General features: G+C 41.3%; 1 protein-coding gene across 1 annotated transcript; it reads right to left on the minus strand.

Annotated features, from left to right (window-relative positions):
- Positions 1-124: 124 nt before the first annotated feature.
- GPR89B (G protein-coupled receptor 89B) lies at positions 125-22,220 on the minus strand. Its single transcript, XM_054062868.1, has 14 exons — positions 22,090-22,220; positions 18,425-18,484; positions 17,440-17,543; positions 15,849-15,955; positions 14,885-14,986; positions 11,675-11,795; positions 11,339-11,419; positions 7,982-8,091; positions 6,636-6,724; positions 6,143-6,235; positions 5,704-5,799; positions 5,070-5,159; positions 4,381-4,446; positions 125-4,220 (listed from the first exon to the last, which is right to left on the minus strand). Exons 1-14 carry the CDS (start codon positions 22,129-22,131, stop codon positions 4,014-4,016), a joined length of 1,368 nt encoding a protein of 455 aa, XP_053918843.1. The 5' UTR covers positions 22,132-22,220; the 3' UTR covers positions 125-4,013.

Below are 22,220 nucleotides of genomic sequence, written 5' to 3' on the forward strand. Positions count from 1 at the left end.
ACCGCTTTTCCTGACTTTGAGATATATATGCACATATACACAGGTACCATTCCCTTAGTCTATGGCTCATCCCTTTACAATGTCCATCGGGTTCATTTAATCCACAACTTTGAGCTTCACTTACATAACAGTGTTTCAAGGCCGAAGAGATGGTGTGTGGTACTGGATTGTTGCGTGCTCCATCTGGACCTCATGGCTGGTGTATCTAGTACGGCCCACACCCACGGCCTGTAGGTTAAAGATGTCGATCTTGAGGATGTTGCTGGTCACCAGTTGTTGAAGCCAATTCCGGTCCCGTTACCACAGCACTTTGTACAGTTTCATCAAAGTTCATTTTTCATTAATTTGGGTGATTCTTACTGTAATACCATTGATAGGGCATATAGCAACTGTAGTAGTAATGACATACAGTGGTAGGGTTATCTAACAGTTAACGTCATACAGTTTAATTCACTGGCTATTCTCACTCAAAATCAAATCCCCTTGAGGGATCAGTTTTCCCCATCCTTCCACATCACCCACAAAGTGCACTCAGGTCCTGGAGCAAAAGCAATCTGGCAGATGGGTTTGCCTTTCCCTGAGGCAGGACTAACCCAGACTGTCTTCCCTAGCATATTCTTCATGCACACTATGGTGGACTTCATACCGTTCTGCAGTACATGGAAGTTTAGACTGGGTAGGGCCAGCTCAGTTGGTGGATTCCCTAGTGTTGACTAACCAGGTGGCTTCTGCTAAATGTGCATCCCGATGTTCGACAACTGGGGCTTCCTACAGGGGCTCACTGTGTGATTTATGAACCCACTTATTCCACGTAGCACAGGTGGCATGATGTAGAAAAAACCTTACCCTTGAATATCCATCCCAATAATGGTAATCAGGACACTAGGAGAAACTGCTTCAGTTCCAATCACTTCCAAAGCAGCTCTAACTCCTTCATATGCTGCCAAATAACTTTTCCAGTTTGGTATAGGAGGCCTCAGACACCTGAGTCTAAAAACCCTAGAGGTCAACCTCAAGTCTCCCCTAGTACTTTCTGCCAGAGAAACCCTCTAACCATAGTCCACTGGCCCCATTATCTCTGCATCAGAGAAGCCAGATAACAACGCACTTTCCTGGTTGGCAGTTGAAATCTTTTCACGGATCTCGCAGCTCACTGAGGGATAGGGAATCAGGTGATTATCTCTCTCATTTTGCCTTTTCTTCCTTTTCTGCCAGCAACCTTGGTTCACTTCAATCCTTCACTAAGCAAAATGATTTTTTTGTGTATTTGTCTGTACAGAGGTGACTGAAGCCAGCATGACTTGGTTCTCTGGTTCAGCTGCAGCACCTGCCACCACAGTTTGAGTAGCCATAGTGCCCGTCACTAGGGTTGGAGTAGCCACAGTGCCTGTGGGCCTGTTTTTCCTCTCATCCCCCCAAGAGGGCTGCCTAATACTAAGCAGTGTTTGGTAGATACTGCTCAGGGTCCAGCACAGTGTGGCAAATTCTGCCTCTTTTGAACAGTCACAGCATTTTCCTTTCAAATATTCTATCACTTCATTGGGGTCCTGTAGTTGTTGAGCAGTGAAATTCTAAACCAATGGAGGTGAGGATTTCTCTAGATGTCTGTCCACATTCTCCCACATGCCATGCTACCCACGACTATGCAGTCTCAGAGCAGATCTCTGGGTTATAGTCTTTTTTTTTTCTGTAACCCTAAACAAGATCTGAAACACATCCAGAAGACACAGCAATAAGAGCAACCCAGCTCGAACATCCCAAGGATATTCAAAATTCTCAACAGCTATCATAACTAGCTGAAGGAAAAAAGGAAGGTGAAAGAGTGGGGGAAAGTATCCACCTCTGTCTTCCCCATAGACTGGGTGTGATTAGTAATAACTTCCGAGAGATGGTGCTCGAGGTATGGACATGATAGCAATTCTGCGTGCAAATACTATCTTAACCTCATGGTTAGTGATGTTATCATAAGTCGATGTTACACAAGATAGCAACATGATAATTCTGATTCCCCGCCCAGAAGTGATAAAGAGCACCACAGGGAATACATAGTGCATATAAGGATTTACATAACACAGCCATGAGAAAAAAAACAAAACAACTTTGCAACCAGTGACTATTAAATTAATTTGATAAATGTATAAGACAAATTTGTGTTAATGCGCTCTGGTCAGATCCATCATTATCTCAACCACTCAAGCCCCAAAATGACTGTCATGGATAAGCCCCAGCCAGCAACTAAGTACCATGCAGGCGCTCACCTGCTTAGTCCTTCTGCCCAGTGGGATAAGGAGAATCACGAAGACTCTCATGAGCTGGGATAAAGACAGTTTAATAGAACAGCAAAGGAACAGAAAAATAATAACAATAATAAAAATATACAAAGTGAGTAACGCACAGTGCAATTGCTCACCACCTGGAAAGCAATGTGCAGCCTGTGCCTGAGCAGGGATTCTCTGCCCCCTGGCCGACTCCTTCAGTTTATGTGCTGAGCATAACATCATATGGCATCGAATACCCTTTTGGCCAGTTTAGGTCTGCTGTCCTGGTTGGTTTTCCTCTCCCTGATTCTTGTGCACTCGCTACCTTCTCATTGTCAGGCCAGTATGAGAAGCTGAAGAAAATTAACTCTATCCCAGCCGAACTCAGGGAATCACCCTAAACCAAAATCATCAACTCAATCTGTGGTGACTTTCCTATGCCGTACTTACAGCAGTACAAATGCTGTGAAATGGCATAAGTCAATGTCTTCTTTGCATTATGCTCCGCTCCCCCTCCAACATAGCAGAAATTTCTTTCAAACTTTAAGCTAACTTCATAATTCATAATTCAGGATGTTTAAGTACTGTTTTCTCTCCTCTGCACCTAGTTGTGGACCATGCTAGTTAGAACAGCATACATAATTCAGTCATGCAGGTTTGCCTAACCCCAAGCCAACATCATATTGTCTTGAATACAATACAAATGGTTCTGTAATACTGCTGCTGTATACTATGCATCCTTGCTGTACATCAAAGATAACACAGAAACAAATTGTTTTGAGTGGCTATTTTTTTCCCCAGGTCTTACTCTTACTACCTATGATGTAAGTTCCAGAACAATTTTAAATCAAACAAAGCTGGGAGAGTGGATATGGGGAAGATAAAAGTTTGAGTCAAATGAATAAAATTCACTTTTATGCCTTAAATTAAATCAGGAAGGGGAAACAGGCTACTGTAGAAGAATACACAGGTTGTGGGAACAACAAATTTACAGCATTTATGGTAAACAAATTTGTTTAACTTAAGAAGTAAACAAGGCATAGCTGCAGTCTTCAATATCACTCTGAACTCTAGCAAAGAAAAGTTCAAAACCTCAGTTCCATTTATGCAGAGATAGGAAAGAAAGTTGAGACATGAGATAGGGGCTAATAAGTGATATGCATTAGTGCACCCTCCATACATAAATGGAGTGAAATTCTCTCCATTTCACTTCTGCCAGGCAGCAAATCATCCTAGACATTTTCTAGCTCACTTCCAGTCAGATCTTTACAGCTGACAAAAAACAACTGTGATGCCTGCATGAGATATTGCAAAAGCTTATTTAATTCCACAGACTCAAACATTCACCTCCAGAATTGCTGTCCTCTCAATACCAATTATGAGTTGATTTTCAAAAGAAAAGTCACATTTTCTTTGTGCCTTCTATGAAGATGATGTTCTTCTAAAAGAGGTCTTACCCAGGACAAACTACTATGCAAGTTCTGATTGCCCTAGATACTGGTGTACCAAGGAGTGCCCTTTATTCCTTTGCAGCAAACTATTTCACATTCAATATGTGCATCCCTTTTACTCAAGGCTGTGGCACTTTAACAAAATGAGCCACAGAGCATGATGAAGACATGTGGAAGTTCAAAAAGCCAGTTACACTGTTGGAACACACAGAACGGTCCCAGCTCTCTTCCAGTTTTGCAGTCCACAGGAGTTGCAGCAGTCCAGTAGAAAGGACAAAGCGCAGCACGTGACTGCAGTCCTTACTTAGAGGGCCATGTGCTTTTCTGGGGCTTGTTTGTGTGCTAAATAGAGAAAGAGGATACTGGACAGTGCACTAACTAGGAATATAACATCAAACCAACGATGATAAAAGTTGAACTGGAGCTCCCCCAGAACTTCTGTAATAATAGTGCGATACTCTAGAGGCATACTCATCCGGATCAGGAGCACTGATGACACGAAGTACATACCCTGTAAATTAAAAAGGAGAAAGTAGCAATTTTTCCGTAATTGGCTATGTGGCTAAGATGGGTCAGCACACAAAGGTTTTATTACGTGTATATGTACACACACACAGGTACGTATGCATGCATAAATGTTTACATGTGTGCCCGTGGTTCTACATACTCACCATTATCTGTGCCAAAAGCAGAACAATAACATTGGAGGACTTGCTGCTAGAAATGGCATAGAAAAACTAGGGGAAAAGAAAAATAAGAACAGGAAATAAGCAGTCTGATAAATCTGATGTGCCCTAGGAGAGCATGAAAGGTACATACCATTCAATACTTTTTAATTTAAGAAAACAATTAAATTTGGAGGGCTGCCTGTGCCTCACTTTCAGAAACCTGCAGTCTTAGGCTTAAACTTGAATCTCCCTCAGCCAGTGGTGCCATGTGGTAGAGTCAAATTGAAACTTCAGCTTAGGCACCAAAAGCCAGGTCAAGACAATGAGTCACATGTCTCTTGAGTGAATGCCTTTCCAGTTCTACTAGCAGCTCAAATTAAGCAATCTAAATTCTTTTAATCACCTTCTCATCAACTTTTCTAATGAGCCCTGGCTCATTCGTTTTGAACCCTTCCTTATACTTAACATCTCATTTAACATCTACAACTCTTCCCCCACCGTAATAACAGACTGAGCAGGGGAATATACTGCAGGTTATTTTTCCTCCCTTCCTCCCTCTGCAAGTATTTATATTCAGATATTTAAAATATAAATGTGCATTGACAGTTTATACAGGATTTGTATACAGCTAAAGTTAAAGATCTGATAACAGCTTTCCTGGTCCAAGACCACATAAGAGCCCTGGCTCTTACCTTTGTAAGTGTGATTAACAATCCTCTGATAGAGGTAACAATGATTATTCCAACAAGAATAAAGGAAATGTGCTGAGACCAGAATTTCACCTGTATCAAGAAGAATACAGTTAAACCTTTAACACTAATGCCATTTACACATCATTTAGCTGCCAATTCTTCAGGGTCTTTGCAGTTCCTAACTGTACAGAAATCCACTGCAGACAGCTTCATATAACATATTTTGACAAATATTTTAGCAGTAGTTTACACCAAACAGACAAGAAAAATAGATTTAGCTTACACCAATCACAATGAATCTGGCATTCACAGAGATATATTTAAATGACAGAACACTTACATGATGAGCAAACATAACTACTCTGTAGTTAAGTTTATTAAACTAAGTAAGTTGACTAACTTGTTTCCATTTGCTCAAAACAAATCACTCCCTCTCTGGCAAGATCACATTACCACCTCAGAATAAAATCAGTGTAAAGGCAAAGTTCACAGCACATTTTCCCTCTCTCATCAGTAAGTCAGAAGTCAAAGACACATTCTCAGAGCTCTCTCACTCTCTCCCTATCAATAGTATGATTTTATTTAGACAAGATATGAATTGCTTAAAAGGCTGTAAGAATTAATAAAATCTCACATCAAACTGGATTCCCAGATAATTTACAGTGATCTCAATTCCTCTTGTGACTGGATCAGTCTTCCCCACACGGTCAAATACAATATTGATGGTTGCCTGCAAGAGAGGTGAATTTACATTCAAACAAGAAAACAGAAAACATACCTCACTGTTACATGTGAGACACATGTGTGACTGTTACTTTGTATTGCCAAGGGAAGGGGCAGGGGGAGGTCAGATTGTCTAAGAAGGTGCAAAATGCACACACATAAGAATTGCTTGTCTAATGCTCTATACAAAAAGATTTACTTCAACCAACGGCCATTTTTTTTCAGAATTTCCAGAAGCAGGATCTTAAGGAAACAGGAGCGTTACTTGATGAACTGCATGTACAGTCCAACCTATGCAGAGTATGACATTTGCATATGTCCATATAAAATATATTAAAACATTTACATACCATGAAGATTTTCCAGACACAATAGATGGAGAAAAAATAACCCAAAAAATTAAAGTATTTTCCCTGGAAAGTTTTGGAATACTCTATTCTCTCCTGGAAATACAAAAGGAGGGAGAGGGAAAAGAACAAAAAAAAAAAATCATTTTCATAATCGTCCATAATGTCTAAAACTTCCAAATTTTAATGTGGCACTAATACTAGGAAGAACAGCTTTATAATTCCAGAACTCTTAATTCAAATGTTTCTGAACTCAAAAGTTTTAATTCAAAAGTTTCTGAACAGCTTTAGAGACATGGGCTGTACTCCAGTATGCATCTGAACTGGAAGAAAACTGCCATCTAGATCCCAAATTAAAGAAAGAGATCATCACTCCACTGTGTCACAACATTTCAATATTCACTTGCTGAACAGCTTTCAATTTCTCCTAACTTACATTCTCTTTCAAACTACTCTGGCATCCAACACTCATCTGGGCAGTTTCATTGCTACGTACCTTTGTTGCATGCAAGTCAGCAGTTTCCAGGAAAAGCTGCCGACTCAGCTCTTCTAGGGCATCCACTTCTTGCTGGATAAGGGACAGATCTGGCAAACCAGCATAGTCAAGGCTAGAACATGTCACAAATTGTCAATTAAAAACAAAACATCACCCACCTTCAGCTCAAGTACCACATCTAATGATTTGACCACTTCTTTGATCCAGATCAGTTTTTTAATTCAGTCTTAGTGCTCTTCATTAATTCAGTCTTAATGCTCTTCGTTTTCACCCAAAGAAACTTCTAGGATACACACATTGTATACTACTCTATTTTAAGAAGATAGGCACTACGCAGTATTTAGGCTCATTCAATAAGCTCTTTATTCCTCTGCCTGTGGAACACATCACAGAAGAGAACCAGAGCTCTCGAAGACTGCTGTTCCACTTAGATCAGTGTCTCTTCTCACTGAAGTGCATCTCACAATATGCCACTCGCATCAAATTCATAAACAAAACCGCTGAGCAACTGCTCCAAGAAATTAGAGATTATCATGAAGACTCTTGTCAAATAGATAAAATCAAATTTTAACAGCTAGTGTGAAAGGAAAGGAAGAAGAGCCTTGAATATGCAAACTGCACACTTTAGGTGGTCTGGCAGAAATTGCTGGCAGGCAATTGTAAGTTAAAAAGTTGTAATTCCAACAGATTCCTTCTACCCCTTTCAAGTAGACAGAACAACTTCTGTTCACCTGTTCCTATCCACCTTCTTGTCACCCTGCTATAGCATTAATGGCCAGCCTATATCACGAGAACAGTTTATATGGTCAACAAGCTGCTTCCTGCCCTTCTTTTTCTCACAGCTGTCCAAAATGGCCAGAAAGCCAACTATAGACTAGGTAAACTCCTCAGCACCTCAGCCAATGCCACTCTTTTGCTCAAGTACACCACAGATTCTCCATCCCGGGAGAGCACATTTCAAGAGAAAAATACACACACAGGTCAGTCATACGAGCACAGGATACATCAGGCTAGAAAGCTGCCTCTCCCTTCAGTGATGCAATGGAGTAGACATTAGCAATGAGATACTGTAAGTGTACACCTCAACAACAGCAATGCAATAGCACATTTATAGCACAGGGCAGCAGCACACAACTCTCGACTGTGCCACCGTAAAACTGTGTCCAACCCCTGGGCAAAAGGTCAGACAGTACAGCACTAGAGAGCAAACTCCCCAGGAGACTTTAAGCCTGTTGCTCAGACTGTTGAATGCTTTGTAAATGGCCCAACTAACACTCTCCCCTTCAAACCAGAAGAAAGCTGGAGCCACCTCCTGAGGCAGGTGCCAGCATGTAGATGAAGGATACTTTCACTGCCTGCAACAGATGTTGTAACACTTTTTATCATCCCCCAGAAGCCAGTGGGTTTGTTATGCACTTCTCCTCTCTGGAACATTGTCCTATGAGCCACAGCTATCCTGAAAGAACAGAAAACGCAAGTCCTTAGGAGTAAAGTATTTTTATAAAAAATCAAAACAATACAAAAACCCAGGAAAAAACATTTAGAAGACACTGTTAAACTAAATTCACTGCAAACAGATGCCCCCTTCCCCTCCCCCAGGCACAAATATCTGGCTTCATAACATTATCTTGATTAGATCTGGAGTACAGCCCAGATCTAATCAAGTGAGAATCAGTGAGACACTTCCCAAAACTTCCATTCCGGATCCTGCATCAATCCTTAAAGGGATTTAAACCCAATTAAAAATAAAAATTCAAATGGATTTCTCAGTCATATGATTAGTTGCTTTCCTTTCCTCCAACACATGACTGTGTTATCTGAAGCTCAGGAACGAGAAGACTTCTCATGTTTCCCTCTCTCCTTGAACACCTCTTTATCACTGTACATCCATAACCTTCACAGAACTGTGAGCGGTGGATGGTATGCAGCAGCATACTCTGATATGCTGTCACTCACTACTAGGCTGCATGACAAGCTGCCACGAAGCAGAAACACATAAATCCATTATTGGACTCAACCACTGGATGCTTCAGGCAATCTGAACGTGACTCCTAAAGCTAATTCCAACACTACAGCAGCAGCTGCATATTGTCCCTCACACTCCCATTTGCACTGCAGCATAATCCACACAAGCAGTGCTGGCTTCTGGCCCCATTCCCTCACATTTCTCCCCGTTGACATTTGTGAGCCAGTTATCCACTCCCAAGCTGAAACCTATTCATAGGATTGTCCATCCATGATGTGACAGCGTTTCAGCCCTTTCTTGTAGCTGCAGTCCGTATTGCTACACTGTTTGGCACTGAGCCTTTTTCAAGGTTGTTGATAAGCAGTGTAATAAAAAAAAAAAAGTATTCCTCCTTCACATCCAGCAAGAGACACGCCTTTGGGGCACCCCACATAATACACACAAAAGCATATATAGCCACAGACTACAAATAACAGAGATCTGGGCAGCCTGGTCTAGTGGGAGGTGTTCCTGCCCATCACAGGGAGGTTGGAACTAGATGATCTTTAAGGTCCCTTCCAACTAAAACTATTCTATGATTCTATCTTAATTCAATTCATTCTGATAGCTGCTGAATATAAGGATTGCATTTTTTAATCCTTGCCTTCTCCCCAGTACCCGATCCACATCTTCCATCTCAAATGACCCACAGCACTGCAGTAAAAATACAGCTACATCAAGGTGAAGTGTAAGGCTATATATTAGTATACAAAGGCAAATCCTTTCTTTTGAGAGGTCACAAGGATCTCTGTATTCACACAGTAGTCAGGTGTTCTGGAGACCTCATAGAAAGGATCCACAGGCAAAACCCACTCACTTGGTCTGTGCAATGTTAGGCTGATTTGATTCTAACGTGAAGCAAAATGAAGCAATGGTGTCACAGAATCTAGGCACTTCAAATGATGAGTATAAATGACCTGCCAACCTTAAAGGTGAGTTTCCATAATGCTTTACTTGATTACACTCAAGAAGGAAAGAACAATAATTCCTGTGCAAAAAGCATCAAGGAAAGCAACCTTCAACAACTATTTCCTACTGACAAGGAAGCCAGTATGAATAAGGGCTGGTGTGAGAAGAAATGCTAAGTCTAGCAAAGAAAACAAAAAAACTTTATGTTCTATTGCTTTATAACATATGTGTGCATCGATAAGGTTTTAGTTATCAGTAGTACTGAAAAGCTGGCCAACAAGTAACTGACAATTTATGGAACTATATTGTTTACCTTACTCTGTAAAATACTGCTATTCCTGCTTGTTCTGCCAAATAATGTGCATTGCATTTGGACTGACACAAATCTAAAATTTTAAGCTTTGCTTTATAGGAGTAAATAGTCCAATTATGCAAGCCACTGCTCCCTGTCAAAGCAAAAAGAGAACAAAATCTGCAGAACTCAAGCTTCTACTGTGTCTTTGTACCTTTCTGAGACCACATACTTTTGGGGGTTTGATTTGTTTTTTTATTTTAAACACAAATATATGAACAAATATAAGTCCCACGCGATTAACATCCTTTATGTGACTCTTCATAATGATTAGAAAGTCACCATATTCAGGAGATTTCCTGACCACAGGAAGGCAAGATCAGTTATAAGTCCCAGCCATCCTTACTTTTACCCTAACAGCACTCTCCACGGACCAGAGGTTCAAAAACGCTCTACAAAAGAGCACAGAGACAGAAGCAGCGCTACACAATATCTGTATACACGATATCTGACACCAAAGTCAGTTATTTTAGTATGCTCCTAGTCAATTAAACCAATTAAAACTGAGTAATTAAATTCTCTCACTCTTACCATCTCACACATGACCACAAACACTGAGTTAACATCTGTTCACCACTTAATGTTTCCAAAGTGGGAGAAAAAAAGTTATGCTTTAACTACGCTTTCATATGCTAATACTGATCAGCAGATACACATGCTGGTGACTAATTCAGCAAGGTTAGACTACCTAAAAGCTCCCTTGTAATGTATTAAAAGGGTCCATTAAAACATTAGTGTGCCAAAAGTAAAGTCATGGGGACTGCTGAGAGAATTTAGCGTCAGACAGTAAAGCCTTTGAAACTGGTAATTGTACTTTTTCTACACAATCAGTAAAGCATGCAATACGTAATTTGTAACCACAGACGAAACTTTTCCATGTAAATGAAATTACATTGTTTCGCAAAGCAGCTTTTTCACTTGGGGTAGATGCTAAATCAACAAAAGCAGAGTTCTGATGGCACACTTGTGCACCACATCACATGGACGTCAGCAATGTTTTGTAATTCTGCAAACACCAGACCCACAGAGCAGGAGAGCACTCAACATGTATGAACCGATTTCTGTACTTAAAACCACCAGAAACAGAGCTAGTTGCAGTGGCTTAAGGGTCACCTATTCATCAAAAGAGAAAGGTGCCCATCTTACAGACTAGTCAAGCTGCCACCAGAGAGTAACAGTTTTTCTTGTAAGCCTACCTTGTGCCACCACAGTAAAGAAAGGGTACTATTTAGTGGTCTCGTCTGGGGAGAAAAAAACAAAGTTGTGTATCTGGCCAAAACAAAATACCACACAGCTCAAGCCACTTCAGCCACCTGTTTCACTGGAACTTGTAGCCCTGACAGGACTAATGATTTTGGTAATTTCAAGAATCATCTTATATCACACTGACTGAAAGCCCTTGAAATAAATAATTTCATGCTACTGTTGTCTTCTCACCTTTTTTTCTTGCTAACAATCATGTCCATAGTCTGAAGGAGTCGTCGCTCCAAAGCCAGAATATCTGCATCTGTTACATTCCTGCAAAACAAAGACACCCCATTAGGCCTGCTATCCCATTTCAGAGCAAATATGCACATGCCCATGAAGCAAAGACAGAAGCTTGTATGAGGAGAACATGCTTCACTAATGGAAATGGTTCTAGCATGTAGACATGGCAATAGCTAGATAAAGAAAAAAAGTTATGAAAAAGCTTCAATCAATATCACAGGAAAAGCAGAAGAATAATCTCAAAAAAAAAAAAGTGGATTAAACAATTCACAAGGTTGCAGTTACCTGAGAAAGTAGGACATGTAAGTGTATGGACAGTTGACAGCCCCAAATCCTGACAGTAAAGCCATGAGTGTCACCCCAATCACACCCACACGGCTGATGAGTTGTTCGATAGACAGGATTCCTGAGAGGGGAAAAACAAGGCATTAGTAACCTTGCTCTCTTCACTCTGCTCCAGACGCGGTGCCTTCACGACATAACATACATACAGAACTGCTTAACAAATCCCACTGCTTTCCCACTGCAATGATCAGAGGTAATATGAAATACAGATAGAGATCACTGAAAGAAAGAGGTATAAAGTCTCCTTCAGAAAGCGCATTACCATGCTTAGAAACAGGGATGGGAAACTCCAGCTATGAAGAAGCTGAAGACAGATCTGGAAAGGACTAATAGTCAATATTTTGGTTCTAAATTAATAAAACATTGATTGCACTTTGCCGAGGTGGGAATACAGATCATCCACCAAACACTACAAAGGAAGTATATTCCATAAAGCTATTTGTGCAATAACCAGGATTACAGTTACCAAACCAGTCAATCCTGGCAAAACTGGCCCAAAAATAACTGAACCATGGAGAGGAAGCCCTATCTTGTCAATGGTCATCAGAAGTGACCCTTCCAGATCAGACACAACTTGTGCTTGTAGGATAGTGGGGTTATGAAAGCATGGGAAGCCTATGCAGTGCCTGGCTGTTCAGTATTCATCTTGTGGATATACACACATACAACAAAGTATTCCATCTGGACTCTAAAACAAATATTCACATAATACAGCATGAACATCAAGCCAATGCTGTAACCAACACCATGTACCGAAGTTGCATTTATTATTCTTCTCAGGCTTTACATACAGACCTACAGACCTCAACCTGTCTTCTCAGGACACAGTGCCATGTGCTACTAAACATCATTCACTTTTTAGGGTGTTAGTTAAAGGGCAGCTGCCACACAGCACATTTGAGCTTCTATGTTTGCAAAGCTGAGGTGGCCAAGCACCAAGCCACATTTCATGCTTCAGAGAAGGGGAATAAATGATGAAAACAAGGCAAAAAGACTTCACAAAGGGAGAGTGAGACATCCAGTCATGTGCAGCTGCATAGCGATTTACACGAGCTACAGAATGTGCTACAATACATTGGTCTTTCGCCCCACACACTGTCAGAAAGCAGCAGTTAAAACAGAAGTGCCTTCAAAATGACATCACATTCCACTGGTTAAAGCAATGCTTTCCTGTAACACTCACAGCAACCCTACTCGTGCGATCAGTTCAGATAAAATGAATATTTTATCAACTCAGATAAAGGTAAGAGTTTTATTACAATACTAGTGTGTAACTGAGTAAAATATAACCTTCCTTCTACTGCAAGCTCCCAAACTCAGGTCTATTAAACAAGGTGCAGACCAACTAGAGCTCCCGACTCTGAGCCCTTGACTGCTGGTGCAGTCCCCAGCTGCAGCACCCTGCCATCACCACCCCAAGGCAAGGCATTCCCCGACACAGGATGCCAGTGCAGGTACTTGAAAGAGCCTCAGTAATCACCATAAATCCCCAACTGCAGCACACCATCATACATACAGGTGAGCAAGGTGAGGCACACCAAGAAAGACACTACAGGTAACGTACTGCCATGTGAGAGGTTCCTTAAGAATGGCCTCCCACCACGTCTCCCTCCACAACAGGATTCCACCTGCCTGAATTGGTCACCAACACATGACAAAGCCCTGCAGCAGTCTTGCCCATACATGCAAGACAGCAGCACCGCAACAGTACAGCAAGGAAAAAAACCCTAGAATTCTTTGCTCTAACCTTATGCCTACACGTGGTAGGATAAGACGCTGAACAACTGTTAAGTGGAGGTATCATCCTGTAAAGCAGAAGTTAAAAACAGAAAACACTCCACTACCAGTTCTGGAAATCTGCAGTTGTTACACAGCTTCACAGAACCTCTTCAGTCATTTGAAGAGGATTACCTAAACCCCACGGCTAAGTTCCCACTGGGTTATTATGTTCTGTCAACTTAAATGCATTCTGCAACTCAAAGTGGATACATGTCTTTCTTGGCAGTGAAGCATTGGGCAGAAGGACCTGCACTATATACTGGTTGTTGTATACCAGTGGTAAACAACAATTACAAAACACAGATACACCCATTCTCTTAGGAAAGTTCTAGGATCACAGATGAAAGGGTGACCAGGCTACAATAGTTAGTACCCTTCAATGTTTCTCTTACAGATTAGTAAAGCAGCTTCCTAGTGAACACAAAGATTAAGCCAAACATTATCTATGCAGACAGATATATTCACTAATTTGAGTGAAACTGACTGAATTCCACCTGCTGAGAACAATATACAAACAAATTTTCAACACAGGGGATAGAGGCAACAAATACTCTAGTTCTATAGTGTTATAATCCTTCAGCACATTTAAGTGCCTAAAGGAATTCAGTACAGTTAACATGCTAACAAGTTCTCCTGGACACAAACTAGCCCAAGTGCACACAGTATCTTCATACTATAAATACTCTTGGTTCCATGAAAGCAACGCAAAGACACTCAAGCTAATTCTGCACATAAATAGCACTGGCATCCAGCAGAACTTACCAGCACACACCCTAGTGCCATGCAACTGTACTGTGTCTGGGCCCAGGGGAGGCACGAAGCTGTACTGAAGCCAGCACGCGCTGCCAGACATGTTGCTGGCTACAGTCTATACAGCTCTGCTGTTTAGGCATCCTGCCATGTTTTGTCAACTGGACAGCCACCACTAAACTGATCTCATTTCTGTCACAAGAAACAACAATCTAACTGAAAAAAAGTCAGATAAGGATCAGTTGTCTCTTGTCTTCTTAAATAAATTAGCTTTAGTCTCCACAAGAGAAAACAGAGGATAAAAATTAACTTTTTGTAGAGATGAAGTGTCTATGTCCTCAAAAAATACACTGTGTTTTTACATAGTCTAGGTTCAGTTAGGACTCATTCACTTTCTTAAAGTCTTCCTGCGGTACGGAATTAAAACTAATGCAAATAATTCAGATGTATCCACCCATTTCTGTCAGTCTGACAACCTTCAGATTGGAGCTTTCAAAGCAGAGCAGACCCTCAGTTGCAAGAACTACTTTCTACAGTAGAATAAAAATAGCTCTGAGATAAAAGTGATATGATAATTCCTATTTTCAGAAGAGAAGAAATAAGCAATAACATGAAACTCACCATGTTTTGGGCTGAGGATAGGAAATGGATCCCCCAACTTCCAGAAAAAATACATGAATGTCAACCACAAAACACATGCAAAAAGCAGCTTCCGCCTGTGTACTAATGAAGAGGGGGAAAAAACAGTATTTTAAAGACATTCTTCCTGCAGGACTTTTTCTAGCTTGCAAAATTGCTACACTGGTCCAAAGGTTGCTCTGAGCACAAGCGGCTAAAGATACTGCTGGCAGTATGCACCCCTTCACTTCCCTCAGAACCAGTTATTTGAGAGAGCACCATCTGCAAGAGGTAATGCAGCAACACACCACTTTGAATTTTTCCCAGAGACATATGAAGAAGGCTGCACTATGAACAGGGGATCACTCAACGCATCTTTCTTGCGTGATCCTCAACATAAAACTTGGAAAATAAATCATCGTGCCAACACTAGACATTTAATACTTTCAACCTATATGCCTAAGCTTAATACAAAAGAGTGACAAATATCAACAGATCAAGGGCAGATGCCCGTTAGCACATGGAAGAGGCCCCATCCAGATAGCAGTAAGCAAAAGAGCAAAAGTAATTTATTGAGCTTTTTTGCCTTGAGAGTAACTCATAGAGCTTCTCTGCCTCATTTCTTTTACCCTCTAGCAGAACAAAACAGCGTTGCAATGGGTTTCAGGGTTTGGCTGCAAGCTTAAAATCGTAAAGGAATAGATTCCAGTAATATTGCCCTAAAGTGCTGAGCTTTGTCAAAATTCATAAAGGAAAGCTACAAAGAAAAGTATCTCCTAACTGCTCAATAACCAGTTCATGCTAAAGCATTAAGATCCAAAGAGAAGTTACATAGCTAGAAGGAAACCAGAAGAAAGAGGGAGCTAAGGGGATAACAACCAACATATCTCTCACTCAGAAAAGTTATTTCTCATTGGTATGCATGGTCTCAAGTCTGCAGCCCCGCTGTCATAACCCAAGTACTCACATAATCTGATATTGCTCACAACAAAGTAACCAATGTAGAAGGGTACCATGAAGACCAGGATAAGCAAAATGACAAACAGGTTCAGCTTCCAGTGAAAATATCGAGAGCTAAAATAAAACCAAAATACTAATTAGCACATTATCATAACACAACAAATTTCTGCAAGACAATTGCAAGTCAATGCAGTGCTTTCAACTACTTCAAACATTGGATTATATTGGCCTAGCATATATTTTGGATTTTTTTTTGTTGCAGGGGGGTAGGGAGTGGTGTTTTGGGGGGTTGGTTTGGTTTGGGTTTTAATATAGAGCTCAAGAATATGTATTTAAAAACTAGTAACCATACAGAAAAAAAAAACCAAACTATTTTACCAAACACTGTATTTTCTATGGTGACTAGTGCCGGTCGTAGCATTTGATTTAATTCTCATCTAGCTGAACAGTGATTTGAAAATAAGTATAAGCAGAAATTAATTTTGTAATGAGTGGTCAAGTCAAAAAAGGTCTAATATAAATTGAAGGTATTAAAAATATTTAATGTTCATAATTCAACATGTTTTACTTTGAAGAGAGTTGTCTCATGTGCAAGACACTGCAAAGCAAACATTTTAAAATGCACATATATATCAAAATGATCAACACTCCTCTGACCAAACAAGATAACTAGTCAATGCAGATGAGATTAGTCTTTGCTGAATTGACTTTTCACTTAGCTTAAATAGAAAAATACATGACCTGTTCTCAATGTTAAGTCATATCCTCTTTATGTCTCAGGGAAGGAGAAATTAACTTTTTCCTAGCTAATTCAGAGGCAAACATTTTCATCTATATTGATGTCCAGCCCTTTATTGAAGCTTATAAAAGCAATCTCCTCAGTGATCTCCCCAGCTGCAAGCTCTATAGATTAATAACATAGAGTCAGAACTAACATTACCTTATATCAGTTTTGAACTTTGTGCCTTTCAACTCCTTCAACTGCGCTCTTATACTAGTACCATAAGAGAGAACAAATAGGAAACCCAGCTAGCCTCTATGTGTTACTGTTCTATCTTCTCTTTCCTACTGACTTATGAAGCAGACAGTTTTTAACCTCTTCTTTATGCAGAAGTCCTCACCCTATGTCAAGGGAGGATGTGCCTTTGATTCACAAATATTGTATTATCACAGAAGTAGTTTTCACTCCATAATTAGCTTCACATCTTATTCAGTGCTCTGACCACCACAGAAAAACTAGTGCTTGTAGTTTCTATAGTCCTTAACATCTGAAAAGTGCTCTTCGGCACGATCTGAAGCTTCACAATGCTCCTATAAAAGGAACAGTTTCTTTTAACTTCAGAAATGGAGAAAGTCAAAGACTAAAGTCTTGTCCTAAGTACTTAGACCACACTAACAGCAATTGCATGGAGAATCAGGAGCTTATGGCTTCTAGTCTCATGTTCTATCAAATAAGCAAATCCTGCTACTGAAAATTCTTTGTAGACAATGTCCTCACACAATTTCCCCAACCAAAGATTATTCCATTCTTATAAAAGTTGAACTGGAAGCTGCTGAACACAAGGCAGGCTAGTCCTTGAGTGAGCTACCAGACTCACCTGCTGTTCAGCACCCCCAAAATCTCAAAGATGATGAGTTCAAACATGGTACAAGAGAAGGCAAAAGTCACAGAGAAGATCACCTGGACCACGTACTGTCGCACCTGCAATGGAGAAAACAAGCCAGAGACATCAGGCATTTCCATTCCCTGAATGGCATCCTAATACCCCTCAGGTAACAAAAAAAACAAATCACAAGGTACAATGGCACACAACTGGACCTCTTGCTTCCAGGCACTTTGCCCTTTATCTGAACAAGAAGAAACCACCACTCTGATAGGAATACTGGACAAACTCCTAAATTGCTCGGGATTACACTGATTGCAGCTATCGGCACTTTTAACAGAGATGCCTGCACATAAGGGATGTCAAGCATGCAATGTCCATGTCAACTTGACTAATGATGGACCCTTTAAATCTGATAACCTCAGATTTAAAAATAAGATCCATATCAGAAAAAAACTTTTTAAGTCTGAATTTGGCTTGCACCTAAGCCATCTATGACCTAGACTATATTCTCTTATCCCCAGAAGGTTATAAGAGAATGTGACAGTTTTATGCCATTCAGTCATACACTCACATACAACTCAGACACAATGAACACACCTCACCCAATTTGAAGTTAACCACTGAATTTTATTTTGTCTTAAATATTTCATAATTACATAAGGCAAGCTTACTCAAGCAAGAGGCAAAACAGTTTCCTATTATCCCTGCAAGTTCTCCACTTTTTCATTTACTTAACAGCAACCAATATGGAAACTTTTGCTGGCCCCAGAACCCATTTCCTCAGACAGCAAACAGAAGTCTTTCAGTCTTTCAAACAGAAGCAAGAGCAAATGAAAAAGAAATCACTGTATAAATAATTAAAAATAAGATGAGAGAGCTTAAAGACAGGAAGAAGGCCAGATGCAGTTTTTAAAATATTTCTGTAACTAGGAGTAATTTTTAAGATGTGAAATTGTAATGGAAGGCCCCTTCTCACCTCATAATCCTTGAAGAGCTTACGCATGAAGAATAGCCACCCAAATCCAAAGAACAGCACCTGCAGAAGAGATAATGCACTTAACATTTGTATCCAGCAATTTGCAAAATACAGAGCTGCTTCAGTACTGACTGCAGATGAAAGAAATGGAAGGAAAAGAGCTCAGCCCAAGTACCTAAGATCCACAAGATATTAAAAGTTGCCACAGTACCACAGAGAGAAGACTTTTAAATATTCAAGTGTAGCAAGCACTGAAGGCTACAACCTTAGGGAAGATCCAGTCAAGACAACCCATTTCTGTATTCATAAATTACTCAGATGTTCCTTATTTCACTCTTCTAATCTACAGAATTACAGTTCATAGTTTTTACAGGAAACACAGTAACAGAGGCAAAATGAACACTCGGTCACAATATACAAACCTGCTAGGGTTGATCAAATTTTATAAAAATATCTGCTGTTTCTTTTCGACTGGAAGCATTTGATTTTTCTGGAAAGGTCTTAACACTAAATATGGTTATATTCTGACACAATGTTAAATAAAGGTGTTAAAAGCATCTGTAAGGTAAAGAAAAAGCAGTGTTCAATGCCTCAAACCACAATCTGGAGTTGCAAGAAAGCCACATAGGAAAGGTAAGTGAAGCAGGACAATCCAACAATGCTTGGCATTTCAACACTTCTCAGAGCACTTTATATAAAATTTAGTGATGTTTCAACACACAGCCCAAGTGTATGACTGGTAACAGCTGGCAAAACTTGTTGAGGAGGACCTCAGACCTTTAAGTAATTGACAGCAAAATGAAAAAGGTAAGATATTCCACAAGCCTCCTATCCACAGGTCATAAGTCAAAGAAGCATGATAACAAGGGATACTTACATAAAGCAATTCCACATTTAACAATGTAAAGAAGGAAAAAGGTAGAGACAAACTACTCAAAAAGAAATAAGTAACTAAAGTAACGAAGAGATGAGGAGATAATCACATACAATAATAACAGAAAAAGTTATATACGAAGATCATATTTCCCTGTACAAAAGCATAGAAAGGCATTATAAGTTCACACTCTAAAGCATAACACACGAATGTGATGCATAAAGCTAAAAATTCTTGCGCATTTGGCAACTACATGCAGAAATTTAAATATCTAAATTGATACTTTTGAAGATGATGGGAAGATGCAAAGTTGCCATCACAAATGAAAGTAAAGCAATTAGATCTAAGTTAGATCTTGGAAGGCAAAAAAATGATAAGAGTAAAACTCAAGGAATTATAAAGCAGGAAGACACCGCGCCTCTAACGGCCAAAAGCTGTCCCAAAAACTGGCAGGAAAATTATGGAGTTGTGCATGAAAGTCTACATAAGATAACCAACTGCTGTTGAGAGGTGAAAGGTCCTCTTTCCTCAGCTCATTTCTCACTACAGAACAAAAACTTCCCACTACCTCAGAAGCTTATCAGATCACTCTGTGATCCAGTTAAACTTAGTAAAACCAAACACTGGAGAGAGCATAACTAACAGAGTACAACTGTGCAGCTGAAGCGGAAGTGAAGAGGGAGCAGAACCTTCTCTGTTTGGCAGAAGCAAACAGTTGGACCATCTCAGTTGCCAGAGAGGCAGACAAAGAAAGGGTATTTAGGGCACAGGGTAGCAAGAAGGAGAGTAAGATCAAAGAGAACACAATGACAAGATAAATTACCAGCAAAGGAAGTTAATGAAGAAGGAGGGATGTTTCCTTCCACAAAACAACCAGTTTCAAGAATGTTAAGACCACAACCCACTTCACAGAGACAGGATGACACAAAAAGGTTTAAGGTGAATCCAGCTAGTGTAAAATAAAGACTAGCTGAAAGATTACCTTGACGGCAGCAGAAAGAAAAAGCCAAAGGAAGTGCTGAATCACAAATCGATCAATGGAGAAGGAGGCATTTAGGATAAAGTAGCGGTGACATTTTACAGTTCCTTAAGGCAGATAGTAAAAAACCTACCAAAGTTGTAAACAGGCAAACTCCTCTGGGGAAAACCAAGGGTAGAAGATACAAACAGAGTGGAATAGAATAGACTATTTTTGTTGCAAGGGTCCTACAATGATCATAGAATCATAGAACTGGTAAGGCTGGAAAAGACCTTTAACATCATCCAGTCCAACCATCAACACACCACCAACTTGCCTACTAAACCATGTCCCAAAGCACCCCATCTACATGTCTTCTAAGCACCTCCAAGGATGGTGACTCTATCACTTCCTTAGGCAGCCTGTTCCAAAGCTTCACCGTTCTTTCAGTAAAGAAATTTTTCTTAATATCTAATCTAAACCTCCCCTGGTATGACCTGAGGCCACCTGTTCATGGATCATGTGGTCCAACTGCCTATGACTAGCCTTCTTTTAGAATATCAGAAGCAAAATAAGCATCAGATAGAGAACAGCAAGATGAGCTTCCTCGTCTGCTCTAACTAAACAAGTTTAAATTTATGGAAGTGATGCAGTACTGCATGAAAAGCTCCGCTCCCAACAACTTTGTTCACAAAGCCTCTTATGCATCACACTCTGACTTGACAATTTTAAGAGAGCAATGGTCACTGAGCACGTAAGGAAGCAGTCAAAAGATGTATACAGGATGGGGGATTACATGATTGTGATCATCGCCGCAGAGAAGTAATCGAGAGTACTTATTGATGGGAAGTTCAACATGAGCCAGCAATGCGCGCTCACAACCCAGAAGGCCAACTGTATCCTGGGCTGCATCAAAAGAAGCGTGGCCATCAGGTCGAGGGAGGTGATTCTGCCCCTCTGCTCTTGTGAGACCCCACGTGGGGCACTGCATCCAGTTCTGGAATACTCAAACAAGAAGGATGTGGAACTGTTGGAACGGGTCCAGAGGAGGGCTACAAAGATGATCAGAGGAATGAGGCACCCTTGCTATGAGAGCAGATTGAGAGAGTTGGGGTTGTTCAGTCTGGAAAAGAGAAGGCTACAGGGAGACCTTAGAGCAGCCTTCCAGTGCCTGAAGGGACTACAGGAAAGCTAGGGAGGGACTTTTTAGAAGGGCATATAATGATAGGACGAGGAGTATAAACTGGAGAGGGGCAGATTTAGACTAGACATTAGGAAGAAATTCTTCACAGTGAGGGTGGTGAGGCACTGGCACAGGCTGCCCAGGGAGGCTGTGGCTGCCCCATCCCTGGAGGTGTTCAAGGCCAGGTCGGATGGGGCCTTGGGCAGCCTGGTCTGGTGGGAGGTGTCGCTGCCTATTGCAGGTAGGTTCTAACAAGATGATCTTTAAGGTCCCTTCCAACCCAGATCATTCCATGATTCTCCTGCAGCAGAATCTCGGGCGATGGGGAAGAGCAGGCAGCACCACCGAGACAAACCATCAGCCACAAACTGGCAGCCACGAGGTTTTCTCCTACACGTGCTGACGCGCGGAGGGCGGGCGGGGGTGGGGGAGAGGGAAAGGAGCGATGCCAGAACGGCGGCGCCGCTGTTCCCGCCACTCGCTGCGCCCCCCCAACCCCGGTGGGGGGGGGGGGCTAGCGCCCCACAGGCCCCGCCCCCCGTGCTCCCCGGAGCCAGAAGCCGCCGGCAGGACCCACCCCCCGCCTCACCCCCTGCACGGCGGGGTGGGACCGCGCAGCAGCGCCGGGAGGTGGAAGGGGTGGGGTATACCTGGGAGGTGACCATGATGCCGGAGTCTATGAAGAAGCTCATGGCTGCCGCTGACCCTGCCCGCCGGCGCGTGCGCCTCCCGCGGCCCCGCGCACCGCCCTGCCCGCCGAGGGGGGCGGGGCCACGGGAGG

The sequence above is a fragment of the Cuculus canorus genome, chromosome 1, assembly GCF_017976375.1.
Source record: "Cuculus canorus isolate bCucCan1 chromosome 1, bCucCan1.pri, whole genome shotgun sequence".
In the NCBI taxonomy this organism is placed as follows: domain Eukaryota; kingdom Metazoa; phylum Chordata; class Aves; order Cuculiformes; family Cuculidae; genus Cuculus; species Cuculus canorus.

What these genes read in the sequence shown, in the direction of transcription:
- GPR89B (XM_054062868.1), bottom strand. Translation starts at nt 22,131, where the DNA reads ATGAGCTTCTTCATAGACTCCGGCATCATGGTCACCTCCCAG. An exon ending in TTGGGGGTGCTGAACAGCAG is followed by an intron (nt 15,956 to 17,439) that starts GTGAGTCTGGTA and finishes GTTTTATTTTAG; the next exon opens with CTCTCGATATTTTCACTGGA. An exon ending in ATCTGGGAATCCAGTTTGAT is followed by an intron (nt 5,160 to 5,703) that starts GTGAGATTTTAT and finishes TTCTTGATACAG; the next exon opens with GTGAAATTCTGGTCTCAGCA.